Source organism: Oryzias melastigma, linkage group LG18 (genome assembly GCF_002922805.2).
Source record: "Oryzias melastigma strain HK-1 linkage group LG18, ASM292280v2, whole genome shotgun sequence".
Classification (NCBI taxonomy): Eukaryota; Metazoa; Chordata; class Actinopteri; order Beloniformes; family Adrianichthyidae; genus Oryzias; species Oryzias melastigma.
The window spans coordinates 3,089,099-3,110,805 of NC_050529.1; the positions used below are offsets into that span (position 1 = coordinate 3,089,099).

The 21,707-nt window shown below is 39.2% G+C and overlaps 2 protein-coding genes and 1 long non-coding RNA gene across 3 annotated transcripts; 2 read left to right on the forward strand and 1 right to left on the reverse strand.

The window, feature by feature from the left end:
* The first annotated feature begins 86 nt into the window (after nt 1-86).
* On the forward strand, nt 87-5,767 carry LOC118600081. The gene is made up of 3 exons (XM_036216810.1): nt 87-182; nt 3,512-3,862; nt 4,140-5,767. Exons 1-3 carry the CDS (start codon nt 119-121, stop codon nt 4,463-4,465), a joined length of 741 nt encoding a protein of 246 aa, XP_036072703.1. The 5' UTR covers nt 87-118; the 3' UTR covers nt 4,466-5,767.
* A 5,028-nt stretch (nt 5,768-10,795) lies between these two features.
* Nucleotides 10,796-16,032, forward strand: LOC118600085 (V-set domain containing T-cell activation inhibitor 1-like). Its single transcript, XM_036216819.1, has 3 exons — nt 10,796-10,955; nt 13,562-13,906; nt 14,069-16,032. Exons 1-3 carry the CDS (start codon nt 10,892-10,894, stop codon nt 14,239-14,241), a joined length of 582 nt encoding a protein of 193 aa, XP_036072712.1. The 5' UTR covers nt 10,796-10,891; the 3' UTR covers nt 14,242-16,032.
* A 4,712-nt stretch (nt 16,033-20,744) lies between these two features.
* On the reverse strand, nt 20,745-21,582 carry LOC118600096. Its single transcript, XR_004949665.1, has 2 exons — nt 21,385-21,582; nt 20,745-20,971 (listed from the first exon to the last, which is right to left on the reverse strand). It is a non-coding gene; the product is annotated as an uncharacterized LOC118600096 (long non-coding RNA).
* Between the last annotated feature and the right edge of the window lie 125 nt (nt 21,583-21,707).

Sequence of the window (21,707 nt, forward strand, 5' to 3'; positions counted from 1 at the left end):
TCCGTCACCTGGGTGATCTGTCACAACACACCTACCTACATACCTCACCTCACAGGTGAGTTCAGGTAAGGTAGGTGGGCGGAGTCCTGAAGAAAATATCAACGCAGCAGCAGGAGTGATGGCGCTCCTCGGTTCGGTTCTTGTCTTCGTTCTGGTCGGTTCTTCTGTTTCTGGAACATCAGGTGAGAAAACAGAACAGGTCAATGAGTGAACAGGTCGAACAGCGGGAACATCTTCTCTTTGAGAAACAAAGACGTTTGTTTCTGAGTCTAAAAGAGAAAGAAAACTACTGAACGTAGCAGAACTTTGAACTGATTGTTATGAGACGATCTAATAAATCAGAGTCTGTTAATGATTACAAGCTGAAAGATCAAATGCAGAATCAAAACAAGAACAACGAAATTAAAGTAAATCAATCTGAACAAAGAGAATCAAACAACAGAATCATTTTAATACAGAAACAGAAGAGAAGATTTCATTCTATTGTTTCTATTTCTGGTTCTTAAATCATATTCAGTGATTCCAGGTTTGATTAGGATTTATTGGAAAATACTCTGATTTTATATCATTTATTTTTGAGTGGTCGTCATTCTTGATATATTTATATTTATGTATTTTGTGTAAATAGATTCTAATATGATGGCATTTAATGAACATGTTGGTAGTTTGTGGAAATCAAGAGAAAGTTCTCTGATCTCTCACAATATATATATATGTTATAATAATTGTATTTTCGAACAAGAACAACAATAAAACAAAGAAAAATAAAAACAGCAAAAGCAAACAAACAGAAATATAAGAAACGATGCAATTTCTCTCACAATCAATCTTGAAACATGTTCAAAGTTTGAAAAAGTTCTTTGGATGAAGCTAATAGCTTATCAACTCCAAGCCCCTTTGATCTTTTTCAGCCCAAATCAAATATACAATTTATCATTGACTATATTGAGCTACATGAACAAAAGACAGAATAAATGTCATTAGTGAAAAGAACAGCGAAAACAATTACATTTATTTATATATATACTAATATTCATATAACATTCAACATATCTTTACCAATGTCTTCATATTTATTAATTTTATTACATTTGATGAATATTTTTAATTTATGTAAGGTTTGACAACTTTTAATATCTTCCCTACAGTTATTCCATAACTGCGCCCCCTTGTGGAGATGCAGTGGAGTTTAATGTTTGTTCTAACAGGTGGTTTGACGTAGATGTTTGTACCTCTTAGCGTATATTTATTTTCTCTTAACTGGAAGAGCTTTTGGATACTTTCTGGGAATTGTTTGTTTTTTATTTGAACATGAATTGGATTATTTTGAAATCAACCAAGTCAAAAAATGTCAACAGTTTTAATTTGATAAAAAGTGGATTTGTTGGTTCATCGTAAGGAGAGTTGGTGATTATTCTTATAGCTTTTTTTGAGAAGAAAGACTGAATTTAAAGATGTTTTGTATGTGCTTCCCCACACCTCCACACAATAAGTCATGTAGGGAAGAATAAATGAGATTTACAAGATTTTAATGATTTTACTGGTTTAAGAAATGTTTACTTTGAATAGTATAGATATAGATTTAGATATTTTGTTATTAATATAGTTTCTGTGTTTCTTCCAGCTTAATTTTTCATCAATTATTACCCCTAAAAATGTGATTTCGGACACCCTTTCAATTCCAACATTATTAATCATCAGTTTCCTATCAGTTTTGGCTTTTCTGTTACCGAATATTAAGAACTTAGTTTTAGGTTTAGTGTTAACTTATTTAAATCAAACCAACTCTTAAATTTATTGAGTTCTCTTCCAGCTGCCTCCAATAGCTCTTCCAAGTTGTCTCCACAGCAGAACAAGTTTGTATCATCTGCAAATAAGATAGTTTCCAACAGGTTTGAGATTTCACAAATATCATTGATATACAGTATGAATAATAGTGGACCCAAAACTGAACCTTGAGGAACACCAACCTTTACTAACAATGTTTTTGATTTTACCTGGTTTATTTCGACATACTGCTCTCTGTTGTGCAAATAACTACGAAGCCAAGTGAGGGTCAGTCCTCTCACTCCATACATGTGCAGTTTATTTATTAATATGTCATGATCAACCGTATCAAAAGCTTTTTTTAGATCTAGAAAGATTCCCACTGCATATTGCTTTTTTTTCAATTGCAGATGATATATTTTCAACAAAGTTTGTAAGGGCAAGTGAAGATGTCCGTTTCTTCCTAAAGCCATATTGATGGTCATGTAAAATATTGTGTTTATTGATGAAGGTCCACTCTAACATAAAACAATTTTTCAAATATTTTTGAGAATCAAGGAGATCGGTCTATCATTTGTCAGTCTTTGCTTATCCCCTCCTTTATATATGACTTTGGCTTTTTTCATTTCACTAGGAAATACTCCAGTTTTGAAAGACTGATTACAAATGTAGGTGAATGGTTTTGCCACACATTCCATTATGTTCTTAAATACCATGTCCAAATTATAAAATCTTTGGAATGCTTGTTTTGGAATGTTCTAACTATGTCAATGACCTCTTTCTCATCAGTTCTTTTTAGGAATATAGAATCCGTAATTTTCAAGGGTTTTTTATTATGCTATCTATGTTATCGGTGGGTTGAAATTCCTTTGCAAGATCTAATCCACAATTTACAAAATATTTATTGAAGTCGTTAGCTATCAATGATTTATTGTTGACGAGCTCTTCGTTTGGATCTATGAAGTGAGAAGGAAAATCAGATGTTTTCTTCCATCTTTGATAATAGAATTTAGTATTTTCCACGTGTTCTTCATATTATTTTTACTATTTTCGAGTAATTTCATGTATTTATTAATTTTTTTGTTTTCTCAGATTATGTATTTTGTTTGTTTTTATATGATTTATATTTGAACTCTGCTTCCCAACTTCTTTTTCTTAAGAATTCTTTATATAGAGTATTTTTCTTCTTACAAGCATTAATAATTCCCTTAGTTAGCCATGGTTTACCTTCAGTTTTATTATTTATTTTTCCTTGCAAGAGGACAATATTTTTCGTAGAGTTTTGTTACCGATGTTATGAAAGCTTGATAGGCTACGTCAACATCTTCAACATACACTCTGCTCCAATTGTAGTTTGTTCATTTATTTTTAAGCTCACTGACCGAATGTTCATTTATTTGTCTAAATACAACATGTTTGTGCTTGTTTTGTTCTTTTTTATTGGTATTTGCATTACTGCAAAGACTGGGAGGTGGTCACTAGCATCATTGATTATTAACCAACAATCATTTTTTTGTCGTCATGTAGCGCCATTAGCTGTTACTCGCGTCGGCCGAGTGATTGTTGGACGCAGTGATAAACTGTACAGAGGCAGACAGGCGGAGATCACAAAGATAAAAGATGTATTAAATTTCTGTTTTATAAACCATCTGAATTTTTGTTCTTCAAAACGCAGATAAAGTTTTTACGTTGATGATGTCATATTTGCTGTTAACAGAATAACCTCTCTGATCTTCTGATGCAGATCTGAGGATCACTGCTGGATCTGGAGATGATGTCATTCTGAGATGTGGAGATAAAGACATCAATGAGATTTACCTTTTAAAATGGACCAAACCAAACCTACAGGGGGAAGAAATTATGTTTTTATACAGGAATGATGGAATTCTACTAGATCAGGATGAATCTTTCTGGAACAGAGTGATTCTGAAGGACCCTCAGATGAAGGATGGAGATCTGTCTGTGGTTCTGGAGAACGTGAACATTAATGACAACGGAACGTACGAATGTTTAGACATACATAAAAATGAATCACAGAGAAGATGGAATCGGATCTCCACCATCAGTCTGCAGGTGTCTCCTCCTCCTCCTCCAGGTGAGCATTGAGTGTGTGTGTCTCCTCCTCTTCCTCCTCCTCTTCCTCCTCCTCCTCCTCTTCCTCCTCCTCTTCCTCCTCCTCCTCCTCCTCCTCCTCCTCCTCCTCCTCCTCCTCCATTGAGTGTGTGGATGAGAGTGAATGTGTGTCAGAGTGAAAGGTCTCAGATCAGACGTGTTTTCTGAAGATGTTGTTGATGAGACTCTGCAGGAAGCAGCTGATGAGGAAGAGGAGAACATTCTGATCTTCATCATCATCATCATCTCTGTCTCTGCAGGAGAGGAAGGAGGACGAGGAAATGAAGGAGTCAAAGATGGAGACAGTCGTGGTCGTCTTGGTCTGTCCACTGTGTCAGTTCTTCTTCTTGCTGTTATTGTTCTTCTTCTTCTTTTTCTTGTTCATCTCCAGATCTTCAAAGAGGAAAAAGCTTCAAACCAAAGTTCCAACAAGCAGCAGAATTCTGACCGTGATCTTCTGATCTCAGACTCTAAAGCAAAGATAAAACCATCAAACCCAGAACCTAAAGATTGGAGATCTGGATCTTCTCAAACTCTAGAACATTTCAGACTCAAAGTCCAAAGAGGAGCAGATGTTTTTTCCTGAGAACCTCCAGAAACATCTGGAAGAACTCTGACAGATGTTCAGAGAAGAGGAAGACGAGGATGAAGAGATGAAGATAAGGATGAAGGACTTCCTGCAGTCTCTGATCCAGAAGAGGTTCTGTTGGTTCTGGTTCTGATCCAGAAGCAGCTTTCTAGTTTCCTCAGGATCAGAAAACCTCCTTCCTGTTTCTGGATGTTCTCTGAGTCCGATCAGATCACTGGTCCTGTGGTGGAGCGTCTGACCTCAGACTGACAGGTTGAATCAGAGACTCATCAATGACTCTCAGCATGAAGGTGATGATCGGGTCAGAACCGCTGAACGGATCCAGAGTGCAGCTGGTTCCACCATCAAGAACCGGGTCTCAGATTCAGTCAGACTGGACTAACTCATCCAGAGTCTAGTTCTGCTGGAGGTTAGAGCTCTGCAGTCTGGAGGAAGGAGTGAGGGTCAGAACCGCTGAGCATCATGGGTAATCGCTCTATCAAACAGCATCAGACAGTGACATCATCCATGAACTGTACTGTGTGTGTTTATGTTTATTTAGTATTGATTGTGTTGTGGTTTAAACATGCTGATACTACGACTTCATTTATTTACAGGATTATTAAAGGAAATCTGAATCTCTTCTTCTATGAAGGTCTTACAGTTTAAGTAAACGTCATTTACTTTAATGTCAGAACAATGTTTGTTTACTGTGATGTAAAGTGTAAATACAGAAAATCTAGAGGTTCTAGTTTCTCTGGAAGAACTTTGATTTGAAAGTCCTCAGAAACAGCAGAGATCAGTGATCAATGATGGAGACTCTCCAGGGTGATGAGGGTTTGAACCCAAACTTTCATCTTTGATTATAAATTACTGCAAAAAGGGAAATCTAAGTGAGAGGAAATATCTTAAAACAAAAATATGTTGATTTCTTTCATGGTAAGATCATTCTCAGTAGATCTTAGACCAGATCTTTCCCTTATTTTAAGAGTTTTAGTTCTTGATTATCTCAATAAGATATTAAAGCTTGTTACTAAGATTTTATTACCTATTATGAGTAAAAACACAAAAATCTCAACAGTTACAACAGTAACATTATTGTACACAACTGTATTTTCAAAGAAGTAATTTCTTGTTTCAAGCAAAAACACACCTGGAGGAGAATTTTATCACTCTTATAACATGGTCATTTAAGAAACATGTCAATATTAAATACATTATTAGAACTTCAGTCCTGTTATATTTTCTAAGTTTAAACATTTTTTTGTTTGTTTGTTTTTTCAAAAGCTGCAGCGAGTCACATTTTATGGCAACACATTCAGCGTTTGCTTTAGCTCCTTTGTGGAAAAAGGTGATCGTCATGAGAAGAAAAGCATCAGTTTAGAGGGAAAGTTCACCTCTTGGAGCTCATTTTTATGCAGATGATCAGCTAAAGTTTATTTAAAAAAACCATGAAGTCTAAATGGTTCAATTCGTCTACGGTGTTTCATTTTTTCGTTCTTCTGTTTTCTGGTTTATTTAAGTCTTTAAAATGATCAAATTCACCCCAACAGGTTAACGCTGTCAAACTCAATCTCACAAGGGGCCATAACCCAACACATACGGTCACACTCTGTTACCGAGTGTAACCGACAGGTCCAAGGCAAAGGCAACAGACATACACTTGTATTTGGAAAAAATACTTTCGTTTTTCTTTTACAGCGGGCACCCACCTCATTAAAGCCAACACTAGACACAGACTTCTCAACCACAGTGAACATGAGCATTTATAATACATGGCCCCTCCCCTGAGCCAGGTTGTTCCACTTAACTCAACGACTGACTTTTGGTCAGGCACTACAAAAGCCCTCCTAAATCAGAGCTCGGGTCCTTCTCGCCCTGACTTGATTTATTCTATTTTGCAGTGTCTTCACACGGTAGAGAGATTGGGATGTACGGTTTTGTTCATCTGGGTTCCGGCACATGTTGGGATCGAAGGCAATGAGACTGCGGATGCTCTGGCCAAGGGGTCACTTACTAAAGATAATCCTGATGCAATAGTACCTTTGGGTAAACAGGAATGCTTTAGTATTTGCAAAAAACATCTAGATAGTCAGTGGCAGGAAAAATGGGACAAGGAGCAGCGAGGACGACTGCTATATTCCTGTCAGAAGTCAGTGAAAGTCAGCCGACCAGCTCCATACTCTTGCCGTAAAGATGAGGTAGTCATCAGCAGAGTAAGACTGGGACACTGTGGACTGGATGAATACTTATTTAATATTAACAAACATGACAGTGGCCTTTGTGAGTGTGGAGAGCGAGAATCTATTTCTCATGTCATTTTCAATTGCAGTAAATATAGGGTGGAAAGGAGGTGTTTTTATAACAGACTCAGTGATTTTAGCATTTCCACCTTTTCATTTCAATCTGAGTTGCCATTATGCGTTACTGATTTGTTGGTTAGAAAAGCACTCCTGCATTTTCTCCGTCAAACTGGTTTATATTTTAGGATTTAGTGACATTTTACTGAAAACCTGTGGGGGGCAGCATCAGTGTACAGCCTGCCGGAAGAAGAAGAAGAAGAAGAAGAAGCTCGGGTCTTGTGACCAATGAAATACAACTGAAAGGTTAGGAAACACAAGTTAGCAAAAGAGTTTTTAACGGAAACCCAGCAGCGATGATGGCGTTTCTCGGTTCGGTTCTGTTCTTCATGCTTCTCTGCTCTTCTGTTTTGGCTGAAACAGGTAAGAACAAGTCTGAACATGAGTCAAAAACAGCGGGAACAGGTTAGAATTGTCTGTGGAGACGGAATGAAGTTTTCTTAATGCGGAAGTAAAGGCGCATGGACACCAGCGGTACCAGCATCCACGTGTAGAACGTGTCGGTGACAATCCTCCAAACTATCAGGAGTTTGTCTTCTCTAGAGGACGTTTCTAAAGCTGGATATCTACCAGTATTCTCTCCCAGACCTCAGGTGGATCTTGTTCAGGTGTTTAGTCTGGGACTGCGGTCACATGACCCGCCGTTCGCTCAGCTGGCTGCAAAAAAATAATAACAAGTTTATGGCAGAGAATGAAAGTCGATGGGAGCCTTTAATATTTACTCATGAAAATGTCTGATCTGCTATAATTAAACGCAAAAGAAAAAAATCCCTAACAAAACTACATATACTGTTGTTACATATTTGTACAATTTATTAGTCATTTAATTCTCTAATTTCATAGAATAATAGAAGAAAGAATTAAAGTTTTCAGTCATGAAAACATAGTTTTTAAATAATTCTCCTTAAACTTTTTGACAAAAATATGTTAAAAATCTTTGAATTTAAATAAAAAATACTTTGGTGGATAATTCCAGGTCTTGAAAACTACAGTATATCTGTTCTCTACTATACAGTGAAAGTACTGGACCGGTCCAGATGTACCCTTGCCTTCGCCCATCACCACACGGGACAGGCTCTAGCAGCACCGTGACCCAGAAAGGGATAGCAGGTTTAGCTAAGAAAAAGCTAAGCTAACTCGTAAGCTAACTGGCAGCAGACTGTAGCGACAGTCGGGCATTCTGATACGACTGACTTTAATTTTGTTTTTTGTTTACTGGTGCAACAGTCGGCTGCCAGTTAGCTTACTTAGGCTCTTAGCTAGCTTAGCTGTTTTTGTGTCATTACCCTCTTCAACTGTTGACAGACATCTTGTTTTACACCAAATGAGGGGACTGGCATGTATGCTACTACTTTTGAAGTTCTGCCATAAACCATTATTTTAATAGTAGACCATTTTTTCTGATTAGTCGACTAATCCGGTCATGTGTAAACTGGATGTAAGACACACATCTTAACCATCATTAGCTTTAAGCTAAAAACTAGATATATAGCATTACCTGTGATGATAGTGTGAATGCTGCTAGCTGAATTATGCCACTGAAGATGCTGAAATAGCTGAAATCACTGAAGCTGATAGCCAGATAAAATAAGAGTTAAACTCCAAATTAGCCTAAAAAGTTAATAAAGACGCTCAAGTTAGTCAAAGCAGCTAGCACGAAGCTGAAATATTAGCTAAACTTAAAAACAGCCTGAAAGACCTTAATAAATGTCAAAAAAGTCCAAAAATCTAGCAGAATTTCACTATAACTTTCAACTGTACTACACTCTGACTCCATATAATATAAAGTAACGACTAATCGACTTTTAAATCAGTCATCAACTATTTTAATAGTCGATTAGCCGTCGATTAGGCGACTAATAGCATTTTGTATTCATATTTTTTCACAAATACATGGACAAGATTGTGTTGTTGAAAAAGGTGTGAAATCGATCCGGAAGTAAATCATCAGTTTTAAGGTAAACTTTATCAGTTTCTCTTCCTGTTGTGTCTCTACTTTCTTTATCTTTTTCATGTGATGCTAACAGACACACATCCAATCATGAACTTGATTCTTCTAAGTCAGTCAGTTATATTTGGCTGAAGGTGAACCACAGTCTGTTGTGTCCACCAAACACATGATAACCATTTTTACAGCAACTTTATACCTGTGGAACCCTTTCACCAGTCCGCTCGTTAAAGTAAAAGAGTTGATTAAATCAAAACTCACACAGTTGGTTTGACAATGGGTGAAAAGGACATTCCGATTTAAAACAACAATCTAGGTTCATGTACGATTCCCCTATACTAAATTATATGGCGAGAGGTTTTCCAAAAAAAGACTGTTTAACTAATTTATTTATCTTTCTTTATGGGAGGAATAAAACTACAACACAAGACTTTCAGAATTTTCCCTTTAATATTAATGAAAGTAAAACACAAGAAAATAGCAGCAGAAGAAAGAAAAAAAAAAAAAAAAAAACCAGACTAACAGATAAATGCCAAAACTACGGAAGAGCATTAGGGCCACTGAAAAAAAAAAAGCCCATGAAAAATTCTGACTTTAATCTCAGAATTCTGAGTTTAATGGTTGAAAAGTTACAGTATGTTACAGATTTTGTGTTTAAGTGTCACTGGCGACGCCTCAGGTGTTAAATTATTAAAGTTTACTGAAAACCTGAAAATCTAATCTCTGATCTTTAGATGCAGATCCAAAGATCCTCCCTGCTGAATCTGAAGATGACGTCACTCTGAGATGTTAAGATCCGGATACAACAAAATTATAACTTTGGAGTGGAGCAGAACTGATCGGCAAGAGGGAGAATATCTGTTTGTAAACAGGAGTGGTGGTGTTGATAAGGTCAATCAGCATGAATCTTTCATGAACCGAGTGTCTCTGAAGGACCCTCAGATGAAGGATGGAGATCTGTCTGTGGTTCTGGAGAACGTGAAGATTGAAGATTCTGGAACATATGAGTGTAGAGTCAGATATGAAAATGATTCATCAGGATCTCCTCTAAAGCTGATCTCCAGCATCAACCTGCAGGTGTCTCCTCCTCCTCCAGGTGAACATTGAGTGAGTGTGTGTTTCCTCCTCCTCTTCCTCTTCCTCCTCCTCCTTCTTCTTTTCTTCCTCTTCTTCCTCCTCCTACTCCTTTTCCTCCTCCCCTTTCTCCTCTTCCTCCTCCTACTCCTCCAGGTGAGCATTGAGTGTGTGTGTCTCCTCCTCTTCCTCCTCCTATTCCTTTTCCTTTTCTTCCTCCTCCTCCTCTTCCTCCTCCTCCTTTTCTTCCTCCTCCTTCTCCTCAAAACTAGTGATTCTAGTTTCTCTGGAAGAACTTTACTGAACTTTGACCACATTGAAAGTCATCAATCAAACTTGCAGAAACACAGCAGAGATCAGTGATCAACGGGGGAAACTCTCCAGGCTGGTGAGGGTTTGATTATTGCCCCCCAGCTCAGGTGACCTATATCGTATCTTTGATTAAATAAAATTCTCTTAGTGATGTTTCTAATTAGCTTCTAATAAATTGCAATCTAAAAACAATCCTGGGTCTCTGCCTCGGTTCAAAGCAAGACTTAAATGTTCCTTTCTCCTGCCCTTTCCTGGAGCTGAACTGTCACTGATAATATTAGTGGCACAGCGAAAGGGTGTGGCACAAAAAGGAGCGCTAATAGGGGAGCAGAAAAAGAGACTTCCTATTGAGGGGTTAGTAGGTCTGGGTTGATAAAATTGATTATGAATATCAAAGATGGCTAATTCAGTTCTGGTGGATCAGCTCCTAAAGTAGGACCGTCTGTTTCAACTCCTGTACGGTTTTAGACTGATCCAGTTCTTCCATCTGTGAACATCTGTCGTGTTGTTGAGAAGATTCTCCTGGAATGAACAGATGTTTCCTCCACATACTCTCACCAGCATCTCCTTCAACAGGTGGGGAAAGACTGAGTCTTTGGACTGATTCTGAATATAAGTTCTGTTTTCAGCAGATCTCAGGCTGAGACTGAGGGAAGCAGTTAAAAGAATAAAAACTAGGAGTGGTTTAGAGAGGAGTGGTTTTACAGGTCCAGACTCGTTTTCTCGGCAGAAGCAGATGGACGTTGGACCATGTTGCTGTTCGGTTCTGCTCTTCTTTTCATTCTGGTTGGATTGTCTGTTTCTGGAACTTCAGGTGAGAAAAAATCTGAAAATGAACTAAACACTAGAATTAGAAAAAGTTTGAGTTTTCTCATAAGCAGTTACAACGTTTGTAATGAAAGTGAAAGTGAAAGCTCACTTGATCTTTTAATAGAACACACATTTTTGAGAATTCTGACTATAAAGGCTAAAAGAGAAACAATTGAGGTGTTTACGTTACTTTAAGCTTCTGTACATTTTCCTTTACTTTGTTTAAATGCTCTAAAACTTTCAACTCTGAAAATTCTTCATACTTTAAAGGTATTTCAGCAATTTAGCATCAAAATACTCTTCATTCAGGCAGAGTTTGCATGTATTATTTGGATATGATTCATTGTTTTAGAATATCAAAAAAAAAAAAAAAAGGATTTTAACATCTACATGAAATGAATAAGGAAACGTTAAAAAGAACTGTGAGCTCTTTCAAAACTGTAACTTCCTCATACTTCCAGCTACAGAAACTCTTATGCTTCACTTTTTGATGTTTTGGGTGTCCCCAACTCATTGTTTTTTGATGTACAGGTTGTTTTCATTAAATTAGGGGTCCCCAACCTCTGGGCCACTAACCGGAACCAGTCCATTAACACAACATGAAGCCCTACCCAAACCCGATACCGGTATTTTAACTTTAACTTGACAACAGATGCAAAACAGGTTCATCATTCAACGATGGCCAACAAACAACCAGTTCAGGACATTGGAGGTCCCGTATATACAAAAGAGAGAAGAGAACCACTACAAACTCGTCTGAACATTATCGACTGTATAGAGATATCTGTAAGTTAAAATCTGAGCTCTAGGAGAAGAACCACATGATTGACAAAATGATGTCAATAGCATCTTCCCAATGTATCCCAATGTATATCATGTTTATAAGTGTCTGCTGTGGGACACCCGCCAAGTCATTCACTTTGTCATGGTGCTATGTTCTTGGCAGCAGAATATGGTAGACAGGAGAAGAAAACAACCACTGCGCAAAACCCCCAAAATCTGGAGATATTTTTCCTTGGATATCTTCAAAAGTAACCCATGTCTGGTGATATCCATGGTGGATACTCTCCGACCATGACAGTTTCTGAGTTCACGTCCTTCACATATCAACTCCGAGTATGGGACACTTTTATTCTGATAGAATCTGGAGTTGAGATTCTCTCCGAAAATCAGATACGACAAAACGTCATATTCAGGCCAAATCCCAATACTAGTGATATCCAAAGTCAGGATATGTACAGATTTTAATCAAATTGATTTTATGAGGTCAGCATACTCATCATATCTGAGGTGAAGATATCTCCAGATTTCACCCATGCATGTCATCAAATTTCTTGATTTCTGAATACCCATCATATCTGATGTAAATATATTTCAAGGTTCCAGTCATCTAAAAAACTATACATAAAAATAAAGGTGACAGAAAACCAGTTACCATTATTTATTTTATTAAAATAAAAAGATAACAATACACAAACAACTTTTTTTTTTTAGAGTCCATATCACACTCCACTGCCAGATAGCAGCTCTTGACGGGGTGGGTTCCTCTTACTAAAACCAGCTGAGTGTCTTATGTGTGTGGACCTTGGCTCTATTCCTTTTTTCTGTTGTCATCCAAGGCTTTTTGGCATTTTGACATCAGTCTGGTTAGTCGAGTGGAGCGCCACTTTGGTGAGGCATAATAATATGCAGTCTTTTCCTTGTTGCTTTCCTCATCGCTGACATTAGAATACAACCCAGGACAGGTGATGGAGGTGTGAGAAATGGAGGACGAACACATCAACACACTCCGGAAGAAGGCCCAGCAGAGGCTGTACTTCTTACGGCAACTGAAGAAGTTCAACCTGCCTCAGGAGCTGCTGATCAACTTTTACACAGCAGTAATCCAGTCTGTCCTGACCACATCCATCACAGTCTGGTTCAGATCTGCAACCAAAGCCGACAGAATCAGACTGTAGAGAACCATCAGGTCTGCTGAGAGGACTATTGGCTCCGACCTTCCCTCCATTCAGGACCTGTACCGGTGCAGAGACAGGAAGAGAGCTCGAAGACTCACGACAGACCCTTCACATCCAGGTCACAGTCTTTTCAGTCTCCTCCCCTCAGGACGGAGGTTCAGGACCTTATGCACAAAAACCACAAAGACAGCTTCTTCCCTCGAGCCGTCACTCTGATGAACTCTTGATCAGTCACAGAATACAGAACACAACATGGGAACTGCCACACCGGAACACTGTTGTATATATCTTTATCACCCCCTTTGATTTGATGGTGTCTACACAATTGAGCCTCTGTAGGCTGAAAACTTTTATTTCCATTAAAAGACTTGGCATCCTTTTGTTCCTAAGACACTGCCCTGTGGTTATCTGTATAGATATCCAACTTCATATTGAGATCTGATGGATCTAATGTGTTTCTTTGAAGTGTTTCTTTCATTTTTGTGAGCAGTATATATCAGGCATTTGTCATTTTATTGAAATGTCCACATATAAAATTCCAAAATCCACAGAAATTTCACAGAAGTCTCTGCATAAAGCAATATATATTGACGCTCACTAGATTGGCAAATACTGACCAGATTACAATAAAATCTCTGATCTTCTGCTCCAGATCTGAAAAACATCACTGCTGAACCTGGAGACAACATCACTCTGACATGTGAAGATCCAGAAAACAAAATTATAACTTTGGAGTGGAGCAGATCTGATCTGCAGGAGGGAGAATGTGTGTTTTCATACAGGAGTGGTGGTGTTAATCTAGACGATCAGCATGAATCTTTCCAGAACCGAGTGTTTCTGAAAGACCCTCAGATGAAGAATGGAAATCTGTCTGTGGTTCTGAAGAACGTGAAGATTAACGACTCTGGAACATACATGTGTAGAATCAAACAACAAAATGGTCCACATGGAGAAATGAAGATAATCTCCACCATCAATCTGCAGGTGTCTCCTCCAGGTGAGCATTGAGTGTGTGGATGAGAGTGAATGTATGTCAGAGTGAAAGGTCTCAGATCAGACGTGTTTTCTGAAGATGTTGTTGATGAGACTCTGCAGGAAGCAGCTGATGAGGAAGAGGAGAACATTCTGATCTTCATCATCATCATCTCTGTCTCTGCAGGAGAGGAAGATGGAAGAGGAGACAAGGGAAAACTAAGAGAAGTTAAGAAAGAAGATGTGGGTGGAGTCAGTCGTGGTCGTCTTGGTCTGATCCCTGTGCCAGGTCTTCTTCTTCTTCTTGCTGTTGTGGTTCTTGCTGTTCTTCTCTGGATCTACAAGAAGAAAAAAGTTTAAATCAAAGTTCCAGAGGTTCCACTAAGCAGCAGAATCCTGACTGTGATCTTCTGAACTCAGAATTCTAAGGCAGAGAGAACAGTAGATTCTCCAGTCTGAAGTTCTCCAGATCTCTTCTGATCCTGATCTGGATCTTATCAAACTCTGAAACATTTCAGACTCAAAGTCCAAAGAGTCCAAACTCAGAATCAGCAGAAGTTTCTTCCTGAGAACCTCTAGAAACATCTGGAAGAACTCTGACAGATGTTCAGAGAAGATGAAGACGAAGATGAAGAGAGGAAGAGGAGGATGAAGATGTACTGAAGGTGTTCCTCTCCTCCACTGTTTACATTCTTTCAACCTCCATGACTCTTCGTTTGTTTACTCGATTGACATAATTCCAATGAATTACTAAGCAGAGAAAAGCAGCTTTGCTTCTCGATGAACTCTGAGTTGCTTTTCTCTGCTACAGAATCCGTTTGAATGCAGGTAACTAGCACAAACAGATGAAGAGTTTTGGTTGGTGGAAAGGCGTCTGTAGTTCTGATCATCTGTGTTTGTTTAACAAAACCTCAGAACAGAATATTAACATGTGGTGTTCCTCAGGGCTCTGTTCTAGATCTTCTCTTTATTCTGACATTCATGCTGCCTCATTAAATTCCTTTAAAAACACCTTAATAAGTATTTATTAGGAAAATTTGAAGTTGTTTTGGCTTCTTATTTGTGACATATTTTTATTTTATATTTTATTCAACATGTCTTACTGCTTTGTTTTATTTCCTTGTTTCATGTCTCGAAGCCCTTTTTATAGTTCATTTTTCACAATTCAAAAAAATTGTTTATTTTCTTTTATGAAGGTAGTAAAGCTCTGTAGAAGTATTAGTGATTTACCGTTCTATTAAATATAAGAACAGTGTTGATAAATATGTTTAGTGTGATGTGATGAACATCTGTCTGAGTTGCAGTCTCTATCATGTGAACCACGTTTACTGTTGTCTCCAGAATCAGGACAGAACCTGTAGACATGTTGGAAGGACAAATGTTCCTGCAGTGTTAATGTTAGACACGGTACAACAAAAGTGTTTAGACTCCAACAACTGACAACTTCTGTGACATGTAGAATGAAATACTTAGATTTATTTGTGATTAAAATACTTTTTGATACTTTAGTTTGTACACGTGTTTCTGATGTTCTGCTTCCAGTTTAGTTTGTTGTCCATAACTAGTCCTAAAAATTGTAGTTCTGTAACTCCCTCCATAGGGACAGTATTTATTATGTTACTTTTATTTGCAGCTGTTTTTAAATGAAATGTTTTTTTTCTAACTGTAATACGTATTTTTTTATGGTTCCCTCTTGGCCAGGACTCCCTTTTAAAGATATTTCTTAATCTCAATGGGACTTCCTGGTTAAATAATCATTAACAAATACATGATTGACAGCTCTGTTTTTATATTATAATAACAAAAAAAAATATTTCTTTACTTTAGTTTCTTTAGATGCCTAACATGCCAATAACAATTCAACGAAGAGACATAATAAAAAATAAATCAAAGAAAAAAAAACATCTTGAAAGCATAACATTAACAAAAGAATGAGAACATTTCAAACAAAATTTGGGCATGTTGTAATCTATTCGTGTTTTTGTTTTATTTAGTTCTGTATTCAGTACATTTTTTAAGTTGTTTATAATTGTCTGTCAAACAAAATCTATTTGTATCATCAGCAAATAAAATGAGGTTTAACATTTTAAACATTGAACGTTTCATTTCTGTAAATGTTCAACAGTAGTGGGGCCAGTATGGATCCTTGAGGGACACCAGAACTAATCTGATTAGTATCTAAAGGTTTTCCTCCAGTTAAATAGTTTAGCTCCTCCTCTGATCTCGTTCATTTCCAGTTAGTCCGATAGGAAGTCATGATTCAGAATCAAATGTTTTTAAGGCAATGATAATTTCTGTGATATCTTTCACATTAATGACAGACACTGAAGTTGATCTGTTTGCTCTAAAACCGTATTGACTTTCATTGACAATGCTGTTTATCAATAAATTGGACTACTATATCTCAGAATATTTTTATGTTTTATTTAAATAAAAAAATAGCAGTAGAGTAACAGGTTTATAGTTTGTAAACATGGGTTTGACTGTGTAGTTTTGTCTTCTTATCATCAGTCTGTTCATTCAGTTTCGTTCAAGTTCTAAAGATACTCCACAGTTTTAACACAACTCTCTTTCCAGCTGCACAGGTGACAACATGATCTTCACTTCCTGTTTCTGAGGATTGGGTATAAGGAAGTAATCAAATAAATTCAAACTTTATTTATAAAAAAAAGCGCTTCTCATACTTTATGCAGCTCGAAGTGCTTTACATTAAAAACAAAAACATATACAATAAAAGCAACCCCCTTTCCCCCCCTCCCCTCATCGACACATACAACTCATTATTCCACACACAATGAATATTTATAAAAATGACTTCTAAACATTGATTGTGAAAATACTAGACTTCTGGAGCCATGAGGCCATCCATCCATCTTCTTCCACTTATCCAGGACCAGGTCGCGGGGGCAGCAGTCTAACCAAAGACCCCCAGACTTATCTCTCCCCAGCCACTTCCTCCAGCTCCTCTGGGGGGACTCCGAGGCGTTCCCAAGCCAGCCGAGGAACATAGGCTCTCCAGCGTGTCCTGGGTCTTCCGCGGGGCCTCTGACCAGTGGGACATTCCCAGAACAACTCACCAGGGAGGCGTCCAGGAGGCATCCGGACCAGATGCCCGAACCACCTCAACTGGCTCCTCTGGATGTGGAGGAGAAGCGGCTCTACTCCGAGTTCTCTCCGGGTGACCGAGCTTCTCACCCTATCTCTAAGGGAGCGCCCAGCCACCCTCCGGAGAAAACTCATTTCAGCCGCTTGTAGTCGGGATCTCGTTCTTTCGGTCACGACCCAGAGCTCATGACCATAGGTAAGTACTGGAACGAAGATCGACCGGTAAATCGAGAGCTTTGCTTTCTGGCTCAGCTCTCTTTTTACCACCACGGACTGGTGCAGTGGCACAAATAGCGGACGCAGCTCCAATCCACCTGTCGATCTCACACTCCGATCTTCCCTCACTTAGTGGAGCAGCTTAGTGTCATTTTTAGCCAGAATCGTTCAGTTGATGATACAAGCATGAAATTTGGTACAGTTATAGTCTCTGGGTCTAGTTACAGGAAAAAAGTGCTAGCCACACAAAAATCCAATATGGCCGCCATTTTTTTCAAGATGGCCGCCATGGCAATAAAGTTGGCAGAATATCATAAAAATAGTTTACTTGATGATGTTTTCAATGGTTTTTTGCCCCGAAAATAGACTGCTAATGCCAGGGTGGCAGTGAGGATGAGCTCTTTCTGCCTAAAAAATACCAGTTAATATCCCTGTAATGTTTAGCAATAAAAACCTCATTTTACCTGATGAAGTACTCATATTTTTTCAATGTAACTCATTACACCAACAACCTTCGGTGGCCATCTTGGAAAATGGCCGCCATTTTGGAATTTAAAGTGGCTAGCACTTTTTTCTTAAAATTTGGTGTCTTATAAGTACTTCAGCCAAATTTCATGCTTGTATCATAAAATGAAAGATTTTTTGAGTTAGCTGCTCCACTAACTCGTGAACAAGACCCCAAGATATTTAAACTCCTCCACCTGAGGCAGGAGCATTCCACCCACCGAGAGAGGGCAAACTACCTTTCTCCGGTCGAGAACCATGGCCTCAGATTAAGCGGTGCTGACCCTCATCCCAGCTGCTTCACACTCGGCTGCAAACCACTCCAATACATGCTGGAGGTCCTGGCTCGATGGAGCCAACAAAACAACATCATCCGCAAAGAGCAGAGAGGAAATCATGTGGTCCCCAAACCAGATCCCCTCCTGGCTGCGCCTAGAAATTCTGTCCATAAAGACTATGAACAGAACAGGTGATAAAGGGCAGCCCTGTCGGAGTCCAACATGCACCGGAAACAGGTCTGACTTACTGCCGGCCATGCGAACCAAGCTCCTGCTCCGGTCGTACAGAGACCGGACAGCCCTGAGTAAGGCTCCTGAGATCACTCGGGCACTCAAACCCCTCCACTACGTTAAGGTGGCGATTCAAGGAGGGGAGCCATGAGGTCCCCCATTGGAAATGCATTACCTCCACTCCTTGCGAAAGTAGGCCACCGCTTTCACCATCACTTCCTGAAACGGATACCGCCATTTGCAACTCATCTTCAGCGATTGGTCTGAGTCTCTATGAGTCATAGCTGAGTCATGCCTAATTTAGCCTAATTTCCCAACCTGGGATGAATAAAGTATTGCTATTCTATGAATCTATAGGAAGTACTGTCACCAATCAGGAGTGAGTTTATTGTGAGTGTCCGCCTCTTTCCACGCCTCGACCATGAGACCGCGGATGTAAACAGCTTCTACTTTAATAACGCCGGAGAATTGTACAAGTCATTGTTGAAGCCTTTGAGGGAGAACCATTCCAACATTTGATTCTGTCAGCGGTCCTTTGGGATTTACTTACATTTATTCCTTTTTGTCGAGATAAAAGGAGCATTTGGGTGACGCCGCTGCAGAACGGCGCACGGCTTCCCCTCGTGCCGCAGCAGCAGCTCGTCTCTTCACATGCGCTACCATGTTACAGTGTGATCAGATGCACGTGAGAAGCGCGTTCAGCGGTATTTAAAATAAATAACCATCCTAACAAGTGAACATCTGGATCTTTTTTCTGTTTGAAAATACGACCAGGTCCTTTCAAGTTTGTCCCGCGCTCCTCAGACGGCTGCGTCTAATTCAGGCTGAAGCTGGAAAAGTGAAGAAGATGAAACTTTGGTTGGTGATTTTATGGAGGAGCTGTACCATTCCGTATGATACACAACTTATAATTTATAAGCTACAATCAAACCAGTGAAATAAAGAAAAACGTCCAAAGCACTTAACCTCACATGTGAAATCTATTTCTACAGAGTAAATCTGGATCTAAAAATGTCAACAGGCAGGTTGAAAACTTTCAGCTCTGCACAGAAGAAACAGACTAGAAATGGTCAGCAGCCTATCAGGATACAGGACACTATATGTTGTTAAAAAAAATTAAAAACATGCATGACAAATGGGCAAAGTAACAATTGGTGAACTAATGAAGCTTCAGACACATCAGACCAATCAGACTGCAGTAACAAAGACGACCAGCAGAGGGAGAGAGGAACCTTCCAGAGTCTCTTTGTTGAAGTTCTCCCTGCCGACTGACAGGGGGAGGAGCTTGTGTTGGAGGTGTTTCTGGTCCGAGCCTCTCTGTCCTCCAGCTTTCATGAGCTGGTCTCTCCAGTCTCGGGTCATGGCGACCCGTCAGAGCGGACACTGCAGATGGCTTCCAGACTCTTCCATCTGCTGCTGTCAGCTTCTCAGTGAAGCTCTCAGCAGGTGATTCTCACCTGTTCACCTGTTCATGCCATCAGCATGAAGGCTCGAGTTCTCATCCTCAGTGTTCTTCTACTGCAGAACTGAAGAACATCACAGCAGAACCGGGTCAGAACATCACTCTGACATGTCGACTGTCAGACCAGAACCAGGTTCTGGTTCTAGAGTGGAGCAGAACGGACCTGCAGGAGAACGAATACGTGCTTCTGTATTGAGATGACAAAAGTGACTCAGATCTCCAGCATGAATCCAGGAACTGAGTTCTCTGTGTCTGTAATGTGACTTTTCATGAAAACCACAAGAAACGGGAAGTTTTTCTCCTTCAAACCAGAAACAACAGATCCGAGATCAGTCAAATAGAGCAGTGTTGATTGGTCACCAAACCCCGCCCTCAATGACTGAGCGACTCTACCAGCCCCTCCCTCCTCTGCCACACTGGTCAGAGCTACACGGAACAAATTCATTGAAAAAAACACTTATTTCAAAATTCTCTGTTGGTTTATTTCCATAGCAACCATTTCTTTTTTATGTTGTCTGGGGGTGACGAACAGATCTACGTCATTTTTAGACAGATCGTCAAAATTTTGGATTTCCTTGGCAACAGATATTATTTTTCTTAAACATCCCCATATTCTTAATATAGTCATGAAGGAGTTAGATTGAAATCTTAACTTATAGCATGTTAATAAAAGGAAATTTTTGTTTGAAAGTTCAAGCTGGTGGCGTCTTAACGAGGTCAAAGGTCAACAAATCCCTACCAATGGTTGTAGACTTAAGATGGTGGTGTGTTTGAGAAATTTTTGTGAACAAAAGATTCCTCCAGCAGTTTGGGTTCTGCTCCTCACAGTCGTCCTGAAACTTTCAGATCTTGATTCCTGAATCAAACCCAGTTTACTTCCATCAGAAGCAGGAAGTTGGACCTCTAACAGTCCAGTCCGTCTCTCCTCGATCCAGTCCAAACGTTTCCTGTTGTATTCATGCAGAAACACTTCATATAAAATATCTGATTGTATCCCAGATGAGTTTGGGAAGCAGAATTCCCTGCTGTAAATAAACTTTAGATTGCAAAAACGACTGATGAAATAATTTAATTTGAAATTTAGATTTAATGTACGAAGCACAACAACTTCAAAACAAACAAAAAAAAGGAAATTAAAACAAAAAAGTTGACAGTATTGGCTACACAATGAGACTCTAAGTTCAGAATTGATGCTCTGTGGTTCCAGATGTGATGATGTCATCATAGTCATCAGCCAATCCCTGCTCAGCATGTGAGTGCTGGGTCATCACCATGGAGACAGACAGGTCACTTCCTGCAGACAGAACAGTTTAGACAGAAACTGAAGATGATTGATTAAATGTGATTGATTGATTTCTGTTACCTGAGGCTCTTTGTGGACANAAGTGTCTCACTAAAAAGAAAAATTGGAGGTAAAAATGTAAAAAAGTATTTTATTCAAACAAGCATTTTGTAAAATTATGAACCAAATTACAGAAAAATATTTAACTATAAACAAAGATGAAGTTTCAAGAAAACAATCAATTCAGAATTGATGTTCTGTGGTTCTAGATGTGATGATGTCATCATAGTCATCAGCCAATCCCTGCTCAGCATGTGAGTGCTGGGTCGTCACCATAGATACAGACGGGTCACTTCCTGCAGACAGAACAGTTTAGACAGAAACTGAAGATGATTGATCAAATGTGATTGATTGATTTCTGTTACCTGAGGCTCTTTGTGGACATAAAGACACCAGAAGGAGAGTGGAGATGATGAACGGACTGATCACTACCAGGTGGAGACACACTCTCAACACAAGAGGAAGAGGAGCTGAGGCAGGGGGCGGGGCTTCTGTGGTGGGCGGGGCTACTGTGGTACTCGGTCTCTCTGCAGAGAGAATCCCACCTGGTCAGGTGAGTGCATGGAGGAAATCCATGGTGAGATGACAGTGAAGCTCCTGACCTGAGACAGAGATCCAGCTGGATGGAGACTCTCCACGACCGCTGATGTGACACTTGTAGAGACCTTCATCAGACCTGGAAACATGC

Bases quoted from the DNA above. Each gene is read 5' to 3' on its own strand.
- LOC118600081 (XM_036216810.1), top strand. From the start codon at position 119: ATGGCGCTCCTCGGTTCGGTTCTTGTCTTCGTTCTGGTCGGTTCTTCT. The intron at 183-3,511 runs GTGAGAAAACAG...CTTCTGATGCAG, and splicing joins TTCTGTTTCTGGAACATCAG to ATCTGAGGATCACTGCTGGA. The intron at 3,863-4,139 runs GTGAGCATTGAG...CTGTCTCTGCAG, and splicing joins GTCTCCTCCTCCTCCTCCAG to GAGAGGAAGGAGGACGAGGA.
- LOC118600085 (XM_036216819.1), top strand. From the start codon at position 10,892: ATGTTGCTGTTCGGTTCTGCTCTTCTTTTCATTCTGGTTGGATTGTCT. The intron at 10,956-13,561 runs GTGAGAAAAAAT...CTTCTGCTCCAG, and splicing joins GTCTGTTTCTGGAACTTCAG to ATCTGAAAAACATCACTGCT. The intron at 13,907-14,068 runs GTGAGCATTGAG...CTGTCTCTGCAG, and splicing joins TCTGCAGGTGTCTCCTCCAG to GAGAGGAAGATGGAAGAGGA.